The 12602-nt window shown below is 27.2% G+C and overlaps 1 protein-coding gene across 2 annotated transcripts; it reads left to right on the top strand.

The window, feature by feature from the left end:
• Positions 1-918: 918 nt before the first annotated feature.
• On the top strand, positions 919-5488 carry LOC100163423 (tubulin gamma-1 chain). 2 transcript variants are annotated; one of them, XM_001951876.5, is made up of 9 exons: positions 919-1115; positions 1218-1423; positions 1495-1778; positions 1889-2083; positions 2163-2274; positions 2372-2506; positions 2577-2759; positions 2834-3019; positions 4513-5488. In XM_001951876.5, exons 1-9 carry the CDS (start codon positions 1067-1069, stop codon positions 4531-4533), a joined length of 1371 nt encoding a protein of 456 aa, XP_001951911.1. In that variant the 5' UTR covers positions 919-1066; the 3' UTR covers positions 4534-5488. The 2 variants fall into 2 exon arrangements, with proteins under 2 accessions (XP_001951911.1, XP_029342943.1); XM_029487083.1 differs by lacking the exon at positions 4513-5488 and adding an exon at positions 3232-4025.
• Positions 5489-12602: the final 7114 nt, after the last annotated feature.

The raw sequence follows: 12602 nt of genomic DNA on the forward strand, positions 1-12602 counted from the left end.
TCAAACACGTACTGAAGTTTAAGTTTGATAAATTATCAATAAATTATCAATGATAATACTCACTCTCATATCAAACTATCAAAGCTAAAAACACAAGATTGGTTGGTATTTAGTTTATGGAGATGTACCTACGTATTTAGTATATTATATAGTTATAAGTCTCAGCGTATGGGTCAGACGGAAAAAACAAAATGTAGTGCTCTGTCATCCTCATATAAATGTAAAATATATAATATAATATTGGGTTAGTGTTTATTTGTGGTATCATACATTAATTGCTATTTTCTATCCGTTTTTTATTTTATACATATTTTAATTTAAATTGTTGTATCTAGATGTGTGTGTTTAGGGACGTGGGGTAATAGCCCACTCACTAGACAGGCCTGAGTAATAAAATATAATGTATCAATAGAATACTTCGTAAAATGTTTGTAAAATGTAAATAAATCGCTATAGTCGTTAATGGTAAGCTAAAGGTGGTTCTGTTTGACTGTTCGGCATGAATTTGTTTAGCCCCCGAGAAAAAATTTAAATTGCTCCTATGTTACCTATTAAGTATTAATTATTATGTAGGTTGTAACTTGTAGGTACCTACACGTATAAACACGTCATACACAATATATTATATAATCGACTATTTTTTATTACAATATAAAATATTACCTGTTTATTGGTTTACGCCTATATATTCCAGCATCCAGGACATTCGAGTTAACAACAATATAGGCAATATTCGAGATTACATTTTCCCATTCTAACATTTCCTAAATTCTAAAAACCGAGTTTTTATTTCAAATATTTTGAAAATTTATTATCGTCACATGTACAACACTGTATATTGACCATTATCAATATTTAGAATTTCGCGCCATTTCTTTAGTTAAGGCTTCTTATCATTGAATACAATTTTATATTGATTATACATTATTGCATATTATTTAATATATTTTATGTTGGAAGATTTTCGTTAATCACTTCTTGTTTAAATATATAATTTTTTGTTTTAACTGTTATGCTTATTGTTGAATTTAATGTATTAAAATAAAGAAATAATCTTGGTACTAAAATGCCGTGTGAAATGATAACGGTCCAATTGGGCCAATGTGGAAATCAAAGTAAGTTATATAAAGAATACGGCTAAATTATCTAATTGGTAATTATTGTAATTTAGCTTTATTTGGATATATTATGAAGATTTAATATTACTTTGTGTTAAGTTGGTTTTGAATTTTGGAAAAAACTATGTGCCGAACATGGTATCAACCCAGAAGGAGTGCTGGAGCCATTTGCTACAGAAGGTGTTGGCGATCGAAAAGATGTATTTTTTTATCAGGCTGATGACAACCATTATGTGCCAAGAGCTGTTTTGCTGGATTTGGAACCTCGTGTCATACACTCAATCATGTCATCCAACTACTCAAAAGTAAGATTGATGAACATTTTTTTAAATGATTTTCAGTTTTAACTGTTATAATAACAATTAATTTAATTTAGCTATACAACCCTGAAAATGTATTTCTATCTAAACATGGCGGTGGTGCTGGAAACAATTGGGCATCAGGTTTTAGTCAGGGTGAAAGACTACAGGAAGAAGTGTTTGACATTTTAGATCGCGAAGCAGAAGGCGGTGATAGTCTTCAAGGATTTGTGTTGTGCCATTCAATTGCTGGGGGTACAGGTTCAGGAATGGGTTCATTTATACTTGAACATTTAACTGATCGATATCCAAAAAAAATAATTGAAACATATAGTGTATTTCCAAATCAAGATGAAATAAGGTAATGTTAACTGTTACTATTGATTATAAATACTAGTATTTATAATCAATGCGTTTTATATGTTCAAACAAAATAATGAAACTGTTTTTTCTATCAAATCATATTTACAGTGATGTAGTTGTACAACCTTACAACTCTTTATTGACTTTAAAACGACTTGCTCAAAGTGCAGATTGTGTTGTAGTCTTAGATAATACTGCATTAAATCGGATTGCTACTGATCGTTTACACATAGAAAATCCGTCATTTGCTCAAATAAATTCATTAGTATCTACAATTATGTCTGTTTCAACTGCCACTTTAAGGTAATTTGTTAATTTTTATTAATTTTTATTACTTGTTCATATTATGTAGAATATTGAACTTAGTTTTGATCTTATTTAGATACCCATCATACATGAACAACGATTTAGTTGGTCTCATTGGACCTTTGATACCATCACCACGTTTACACTTTCTTATGACAGGTTATACACCATTAACTACTGATCATGAGGTACTTAAACTATTTATTATTTTTATACTTTGCAAAATCTATTCATATGTATCATATAACATATTATCTATATTAACTTAAATTATTTTGTAAATAGGATGCTAATATTCGTAAAACGACAGTATTTGATGTAATGAGACGGTTGTTGCAACCTAAAAATATGATGGTGTCCACAGCACAAGAAAGATCTACTATACCACATTGCTACTTATCTATATTAAATATAATCCAAGTATTTATTTTATATATTTGATTAATGATTTAGAGTATGAAAATAATCTATGATACAATTAAAATTACAGGGTGATGTTGATCCTACACAAGTATACAAGTCACTCCAAAGAATTAGAGAAAGAAAAACTGTAAATTTTATTGAATGGGGTCCATCCAGTATTCAAGTTGCTCTTTCAAAAAAATCACCTTATGTTCCCACTGCGCACCGTGTATCTGGTCTTATGTTGGCCAATCACACAAGCATATCTCAAGTAAATATTTTATATCTTAACAATTAAACTATTATAATTCAAGTTAGAATATTAATTTTTAATTTTTTTTTCAGCTTTTTCAAAGAGTCCTGGATCAATATGACAAATTGCGACACAGAGAAGCATTCTTAGATCAATTTCGTAAACAAAACATGTTCAAAGATGACCTATGTGAAATGGATGATTCTAGAGCTGTAGTTCAAAATCTTGTAGATGAGTATTTGGAAGCCACTAAGGCTACATATCTTCAATGGCAACCTGTATGTACTTGAAGTAAAAATGTGTATTGCTTTAATACAATTATTGTTTACAATCATATTTAGATATGATGTAATACAACAAAGTTTAAGAAAACTTAAAATATAATATACTTAAACGCTTGGTAAGTCAGGAATCGGCATGTAAACTTTCTTGATTTTTAGAAATGTGTAAACTGATATCACTCCCAAGCGGTATAATAATTTGAATCCAGAAAAATGTCGATGTGAATACCCACAAAAAATCTTTTTATTTTCATTTAGTGAGATATATCTCCGAAACCGGAGAGCGGATTTTGTTGTTTGGGATCTTGTTAGATTCACATTGGTTAAGAGAAGTGCTGTGAAGATTTTCAGAACTTTATCTTTAATAGTTGATTCTCTACAGAAAATAAAAATAAATTAAAACAAATTTTATTGGGCGTTTTTTGATGTTTTTTCAGCTTAACAGCTTTGTAGTAAATTAACAATTGGAGATAAAGTTCTGAAAATCTTTACTGCACTTCTCCTAGCCAATGTTAGTCTAACAAGACCCCAAACAACAAAATCCATTCTACAATTTTGGAAATCTACCTCGCTAAATGAAAATCTAGCGAAAAATAACTTTTTTTATTTAATATTTTATACTAAAGCTAGCTAAATTACCACCTACTCATCATTACTGAGTTACATTTTCATTTTACTATTTAAAACAAATTTTTAAAGTTTTTAAATTGCAGACTTTTCTCATTTCAATTACCATACTTACTTGATTAAAAATCAAGAAAGTAATATTGATTTGATCTTTATTTAGTGAGCATTTTATTTTATTGTGAATAACATTTTTTAGTGGATCTATATAGTACAATAAACAATACTCGGGGTCGGAAGTCCGCAGCTTAATGTGGCCCGCAAAATTTATAATTTGTAAACAAATCATAAACTAAGATAGTATAAACAGGAAACTGCGGACTAAAATGTTTTTTGTTTATAGATAATTTGTTAAATTAATAAATCTAACCGTTATAAACATAAATAATATACTACATTTTATATGACTATATAATTTTATTAAAAATAAAATAAGGTATATTCAAATTGTGGGTCATACAAAATTGTATATTTATTTTTTGCAACCAAAAGATTGCCGATCCCTAAACTAGACTATTTTACATGTAAGTAAACACCAAGTAATTTTTTGTTTTTTAACAAAATCTTGACCACTAAGATACCTATGCTTCATTTTTTAAATTTGTTTTAACCTTTAACATTTTAAATTTGATTTAATAATAATATTGGAAACTAAATTTGGTTTAAAACTGGTTTTTTTCAATATATAAAATACTTTACTGAAAATATACATGTTAATAACTAGATATTTTGCAAACCACATAAAAATTAAAACAATACTTAAACATTTTTACAAGCTTTTTTGATATTTGCTAGCTAAGTCCACATATTGCATTAGGTGAATGTTTGTCATTATTTTCAGATTTTATTTTTATTTTTATTTTCAGAAAAATGACGTCAAGAATTAAGATAATCAAAAAGTTCATGAATTTATCAACTTACTACTAACATTCATCACAATTTTTTTGAGTTATATAATTTATTATAATTATATCTATTTAACTTTTTTTTACACTTTGTTGAAACTTATTTTTTGTATTTACTAACATCTAGTAGTGATCTGAGTTCACTGTTTATTGTATTTTTTTTTTAAGTGTTACTAAGTAATAATTTTAATGATCCAGTAAATATTGCATTATTATAGGAAAAATTCCCTTCTACACAAATGCTTTGTGTATGAATTCTATATAGTTATTGATACCACATACATTTAATAATTCTACTGAAAATACATGATGCTTACTATTAAAAGAACACACTTTAATCAAAGAAATTTACATTTAATTATGTTAATATTTAAAATAATGTAGTAAATTTCCATTTTTGGTATTTTTTCCAATACGTATTAAATGTACTAGATTAAAATACATCTGAGTCTCGTTATATGTACAAAAATTTATTTAAGGCAACTAGAATACAGGAAAATAGATAAATAAGAGTAAGTAAGAAATTCTTTTAAAGTGTCATTTTATGTACAATATTGACTGATTGTTTTTAATTTTTTTTACTTGTGTCTGTCTTGTGAACAAATTATTTGATTAAGATATTCTATAGTTATATTTATAATAAATAATATATAATTGTCATAAAAAATAGTTTAATATTTTATTTTTTTAAACTAAATAATTTAACTAAATTTTATTATATTTGTAATATTACTAGAAGTTATTTAAGTTTCAAATAATAAATTAAAGTTTCAACCATATTTAATTGTTAATAATGATGAGGTTGTTTTTTTTTATTCATTCTAAATACTGTTTTACCAGATCTTCCAATTATTAACAATGTAATTTTAAAGTTTTAGGCAATATCTGTAATTTTATTTATGGATTAGTAATAAATTAAATAAAATATCAATTATGGTAAAAATGTTACATAAATAAATAATATTATAATTGTTAGTTAAATTTGAAGAATGATAACATACCTTTGAGATCACTGAAAATTCTAAACATTTAAATCAGTGTTTCTCAACCTTTTTACTGTGGTGACCCCCTTTTTGAGTTTCAATTTTTTAGCGACCCCCCTACATATAATTTTTTTAAATACTTGCATAGAATATAGATAATTATTAATAATTAATACTAAAATTACTGTACATTGTACACAACATAAAATACATTAATATTATAATTATTTTTAATTAAAAAAATGTATACCAAATATTTACAAATACATTTAATAAATACAATTTTAATTCATACGCGACCCTCAATAATAAATTAGTGACCCCCCGGTTGAGAAACACTGATTTAAATAACGTTGATTTCTTTTCGTAAATTTAATCGGTCAATATTGCTTTTTACATGGTAACTAATAAAAAATAATGGTTTGCATAATATTTGTCAGATTATCTGTCTGTCATATTTTTAGCCATATGCCCATATTATTGTTATTTTATTGTGAGCAAATATTGTAAGTATTATAGAGCAAGTATGTGTTTTGTATATAGTTTCATTAATAACAAATTATATTAAATAAGAGTTATTTTTACTCTATAATTTAATAATAAATCCATGAGTTAAACTTAAGGTGCGTGACGCTGGCACCCGCAAGTTTAAATTTCAACTCAAAAACCACATCAGTAATTGTTATGCAATTTGTACGAATTTGTAACCACAATTCCAAAATTTGTACACCCCCCCGTCGCCCGTAAAATCCAAAAACGATTTCCTGGTGCCAGCGTCACGTGATGCTCGTCGGCCGATACACCGGTTGCTGACCACTCAACTACCTATAGTGTAAACTATATGTAAATACAAATATAATATAAACTAGAACTAATAGCCGAAGTAACTAACATCAAAAAAAATTAATAAAATAAAAATAAGTAATTCGTACTTAGGTACTTGAAATATTTTAATTTTTAAGTGTATTAATATTATTTACTATATTTATTTACGTCCGTGAAGTTGACACCCCCACTTTGAGATATCGACTTCAAATCATTATAAATATTTTGCAACAGATTTGCAACATCAATTTCGAAATTTTCAACTTCCCCATTCTTTGGAAACTTCGATTTCCCGATGGTAGTAAGTACCATCAATTAAAACGTACATTTTTTTTAAATTATTTTTATTTATCAACGTTATAAATCATTAATCATTAATCAATAATACCTAACTCAAAAATAAATTAAAATAGGTATTTATGTATAGAATATAATATAATTCATAAAAGTTATAAAAAAAAAAATTGTCTCAAAACAAATTTTTATCACCTAAATACTAATTTTTTAATGATTTTTTTATTACCTAAATACAGATTTTTTAATGATTTTTTTATGAATACAGGTTTTTCAATGATTTTTTTTATTGCCTAAATACAGATTTTTCAATGATTTTTTTATCAAATATAGATTTTTTATTGAATACAGATTTTTTATTAAATACTGATTTCTTATTAAATATAGATAGTTTAATGATTTTTTAAAGAATACAGCTTTTTCAATGATTTTTTTATTACCTAAATACAGATTTTTTAATGATTTTTTATCAAATATGGCACCAGGAAATCGTTTTTGGATTTTACGGGCGACGGTGGGGTGTACAAATTTTGGAATTTTGGTTACAAATTCGTACAAATTGTATAACAATTACTGATGTGGTTTTTGAGTTGAAATTCAAACTTGCGGGTGCCAGCGTCACGCACCTCATTTGAATCATACATTTTTAGTGTTTTTTAAGTATAATTTTAGATGAAATTAGATATTTAATTGAAGAATTACGATCATTGTTATTTTGTTGAAATTTTATATTATTAAATTATATTATTATAATATAGGCTGACCGGCAGATCGTCTCCACTCAGAATTAATTTTGGTGTACACTATACAATAATATTATACCATTGAATTCAGGTGCTAGAAATGAAAAGGGTGGGTGGCTAGATAAAAAAAATTACGATTATCAATCACTCCTAAATGTCAATAAGCAATATAATATAATGTTATAAGTATAGTATTGCTCCTCTATAACATATCTTTATTTTATCAAATAAACTGAAAATTAAGGTAAAATTTGAAATATTTTATGTACCAGCTAAGGCCTTTAGGTGTGGGGGATTCAGCCTATCCGCAATCCGCACCTAATTTAATTCAAATTTAACACCTTGCATTAGAATGACCCAATTTATTCCCTTACTACCTTTTAAAACTACCTTGAACTTAAATTTTGATCTCTCGAATGCACAAACAAGATTCACTTTCCCACCATTAAATTGCATTGAGTATGCTGTATGCCAATAGAAAGCAAAAGCTAAATATTTCATCGTTTTCAAATTATTTTTTTTAAATTTATTTATTTGAATGATTATTAAATCTAAAATCAATTAAAATATATCTTTAAATGATTAATCTGCTGTTGACAGTGGAACTAGACTAGACTGATGTGTTACCCTGTGGCAGGTTTCCAAAATTATTATATTACTTAGTACTTAGCAGGTACCCATACGGCCATACACTACGGTCCACGGTAACCACCACCCACCACCCGACAACCACCACCCAAAAAAATTGGCTCGGCGCCACTGGGTACAGTCTTTTTATTATATATTTTAAGTTCAAGTACAACAGTTTCAATAGCAGAGAATATAGAATAACGATTTTAGTTATTTTTTTTATCTAATATAAAAGTATTATTATATTATTATAATATAAATTTCATATCGTTAAATTCAAATTTAACATATCTATCCATTACAGTGACCCACACACAAGGTTGTATCCAGACATTTTTTTCGGGGGTGTCTCGTTACGTGTTATGTTATAGTAACAGTACATAATATACAGGGACACATATTTTATGAAGGTATAAAATATATAATATACGTCTATTTTGCAAAATAAATAATTTCTTTGTTACTTTTTAATTAAAATAAAATAATAATCATGTAGGTATGTATTGTATACAGCTTGTATGTATAATACATATAGGTAAATGTTTTGGCAGTGGAGTAGGTACTATCAGAGAAGAGAGGTGCTAAAGAAGCTTCAGCCCACGCTTATTAACCACGTTAAAATATAAAAATTTGTATTGAAAACTTGAAACGTAAAAACGAATATTATAAACAGCTTGAGTCAAAAAGAATACCTCAACTTGGAAAATGCATATCACGGCAACCGAACATGGTAGAGCGCTACTCAAGAGTTGTTATATGTTTGGGAAGTTCTGAAGTTTCATTCAGTTGTCGAAAGATGTAGCTAGGGATAGCTACAGCTAGGGATAGATATATAGACATATCTATCACCACGTAACGACAAACAAGACCCCCTGTCACGCCTGATAAACTGCAGAGCAGGGGTAGATAGGCCATTTTTTGACTATACCGGTCAATTTTTATAACACACATGAAATACATGAATAAAACCGCAATATTCTTTGAACATTTCAAGTATCTACGGTTATTCGTTTTCGTTATTATAACAAAAATAAGAAAATTGATTTTTTTTAAAACTAGCTTTTCAAACAATTTGCTGTTTTTTCATATTTTAAATTCTAAGTGGAGTTACGATTGTATTGATTTAACAATGATGTGGGTTTACTTGGTGTGAATGTGCATGACAAGTCGAAAAAATGATTTTCAACTTTGAGGTGGTTTCTAGTAGCAAATTGAATATAGTTGGGTTAAGATTGAAGATTTCCAGTGTCTTTCAAAAGCGGCAAGAAAAACCAAAAAAAATTATTGTTATTATTTTCTAGTAATTATTATTTGTTTTTGAATTGTTGTTAAAATGGTTAGTATCGTTTGTAAATGAGTTAATTATTTAAATAAATAGTCACAGCCATTACATTTTTTTAAAATTCATCATAAATATATTTTTGCCTGCGTTAAAGACTAAGTTAGAGACTAGATACCAGAGTCGGACTGGCCCGGACCGCTGGTCTGAATTTGTGGACGGGGCCCCGGCTTAATTGTGCTAATTGGGGCTCCTAATTTTGTACCTATTAATATTATTATTATTCTTTTAGAGTAAATATAAATACGAAACAAACATTTTTTTTCCAAATCAGAAAATGTATTTTTATTTACAATCTTGAGAAGTTCTCAATAATTATTAAAATAATGACATTATCATTATAATTCTACGTGCAAATATGTATCATTGATTATAAGTAGTGTACAATTGTTGTGACTATAAATTATTGAATAATATTATGCTATATTTATACGGACTTATGCGTACCTATGACTTGATCAAGCCTGGATTAAGGACACTATACACTATTAGTGGGCCCCCTTTCAACTTCAAAATAATTGTATAATTACATATTAGCGACTTTATATTATAATTGCATAATTTTTTACTATACAAACAATATCTTATGTCATTGTACGCGGGTTTTTTTTGATAATTATGATATGGATTATGGAATTTCGTTAAAACAAAAAAGGACGTGTTTCTTTATTTTGAACACCAATTTTTTTATAACATTTTCAAAATTTTTAAAAGCGCAGTTATACCAATAGTAAAATTGACTTTATTTTAAAATGGTAACCAGTAACCACTATATTTTTTTATGGATTCTGGTAAAGCTTTTTTTTGAACATTTTGATAGTCAAATGATCCATTTTGATTCACTAGGTTATTAACTATGGTCCTCTAAAGTTTAGTATAATATGCATTAATACTTTTAACTGAAGTACCTAATTTACATTTAATTTAGTTATTTGTGCCTATATGGCTGTATGATAAATATACAAGATGGCAATCCAATTTTCATGTACCTACATAGACAATTTTTTTTCAATACAAATTGTCTATGTAAGTACCTACATGTAAATTGGATTGCGAGCGAAACGATGTTTTTTTTTGGGCTAGGTAATCAAAACGTTTGCCATTTGCTTGTCGGGGGCCCTTTATCCAAATCGCGGACTGGGCCTTTTCGAGCCGTCCAACACTGGTACTATATGTATTATGTAAATTGGACTATCATCCGTTAAATAAATAAATAAATAAATAAAAAAATAAAAATAAATAGTTAGGTATGTTAGTACTGTTCGAAACATTCGTATGTCTGTACATATCCGTTACGAAGTCACGATGACTAGCGAAAATCGCGTATACTTCATGCTAAGTGAAAAAGGCAAAGACCTATTAGTTTTAAATGATTTTAAATTTTTTAAACATCACACATAAAAAAAAAATGAAAATACATGGCTATGTATCATAAATAAGTGTAAGGCAAAAGTGTATACAGTGGGTTTAAATGTTAATTTGATTAATATAGATAAATCGTGTTTTGACCAAATTCGTGCAAGTGATGAAACTTTAAAGCGGCAACAAATAAGTACCTAATTCCTGCAAAAGAAAAGTTTTAGACTCCATAGTTGAAAGACCATCAAAAATAATAAGAAATTAAATATCTAAATACATTAACGAAGGAGATTTGATATTTCCTGATTTAAAATGAATAGCAAGAAATATTCATAATGTAAGAATGAATTGTTATCCCAAACTACCAACATCTCGAAAAGAAGTTCACGAATCATTAAGTTTACTAGACATAAAAACGAATAGAGGTGAGTTATTTCTTTATGACAATGATGCCCTAAATTAAATAATTATTTTTTCATGTAACACAAACATAGCATTTTTAAAACAATTAGATTTTGTATAGGTATATGGATGGTACTTTTAACTATTGTGATAAATATTACACACGATTATACACAATTCATGGAATTAAAAATGGAATATATATTCCATAAATGTGTTGTTTATTTCCAAATAAGGAAAAAAAAACATATATCACATTATTGAAAAAAATAAAAATATCTGGAGTAGTACCTAAAAAAATAATTTTAGATTTTGAAATAGCGATGCATCAAGTTGATGAAATTTTTCCAGAAACAGAAGTGTTTGGTTGTAGATTTCAGTTGGGCCAAACTTGTGTTCGAAAAATACAAAATATAGGTTATGCGTCACAATTTAATTCAGCAGTTGACGATGTTGGAAAATGGTTGGTACATATTTTTAGACTTTCTTTTCTAAATCCAAAGGAAGTGGAGGATTGTTTTACAGATCATTTTATGGCAGATAAACCTGAAAATTCAGCAATTACAGAATTTTTTGATTATTTAATTGACAATTATAATACAAATAATAGTAGTTTTCCACCGAAAATATGGGCTAAACAATCTTGTGATAGAATACACACGACAAACGCATGTGAAAGTTTTCATTCGGATTTCAATTCAAATTTTTATCATCAACATCCGCATATTTTTAAAATTATCGAAATTCTCAAATTATTTCAAGTTAATACATACATAAAAATAAGAACAACCGATAATAACTTAGTAATTAAAATAAGTAAAAAACATGCCGAAAAAGAAAATTTTATAAATCAAAAAATAAAAGAATATTCAACTAAACAAATGAATCAATATGACTACTTTAAAGCTATAAGCTTCATAAATAAACCTCATAAAATATAATATTTACTTATATTTAATATAAATATATTATTACAATAAATTATGAATTATTATTATATTACAATTATTATTTTTTAAATTATTAAATATTACATAGAATGCATTACTTATATTTTTTTTTTACAATAAATGATGAATTATTATTACATTACAATTATTATTTTAAATTATTAAATATTTTAAAGAATTATATAGAATATAGAATAAAGGTTTAAAATGTATGACAGTATTATAATATGATATAACTGATATTAGATTGATAACTTATAATATACCCAGTGTAGGAACTTACACGTGTACCTTTTTTTACCGTGTAGGAATTTATACATATACCTGCTTTTTACTGTGTAGGAACTTACATATGTACCTTATTCTATCGTGTAGGAAGTAACATATGTATCTTGTTTACCTGCTAGGTCTCGTGTAGGAACTTACATTCGCCCAGCCTAAGGCCCACATCCTAACAATGAAACCAACACCATTAAATTCTTCAGGACAACCAATTTTCTCAAGCTACTCTAACCAACATATTTTG

This window comes from Acyrthosiphon pisum, chromosome A1, assembly GCF_005508785.2.
Source record: "Acyrthosiphon pisum isolate AL4f chromosome A1, pea_aphid_22Mar2018_4r6ur, whole genome shotgun sequence".
Lineage (NCBI taxonomy): Eukaryota > Metazoa > Arthropoda > Insecta > Hemiptera > Aphididae > Acyrthosiphon > Acyrthosiphon pisum.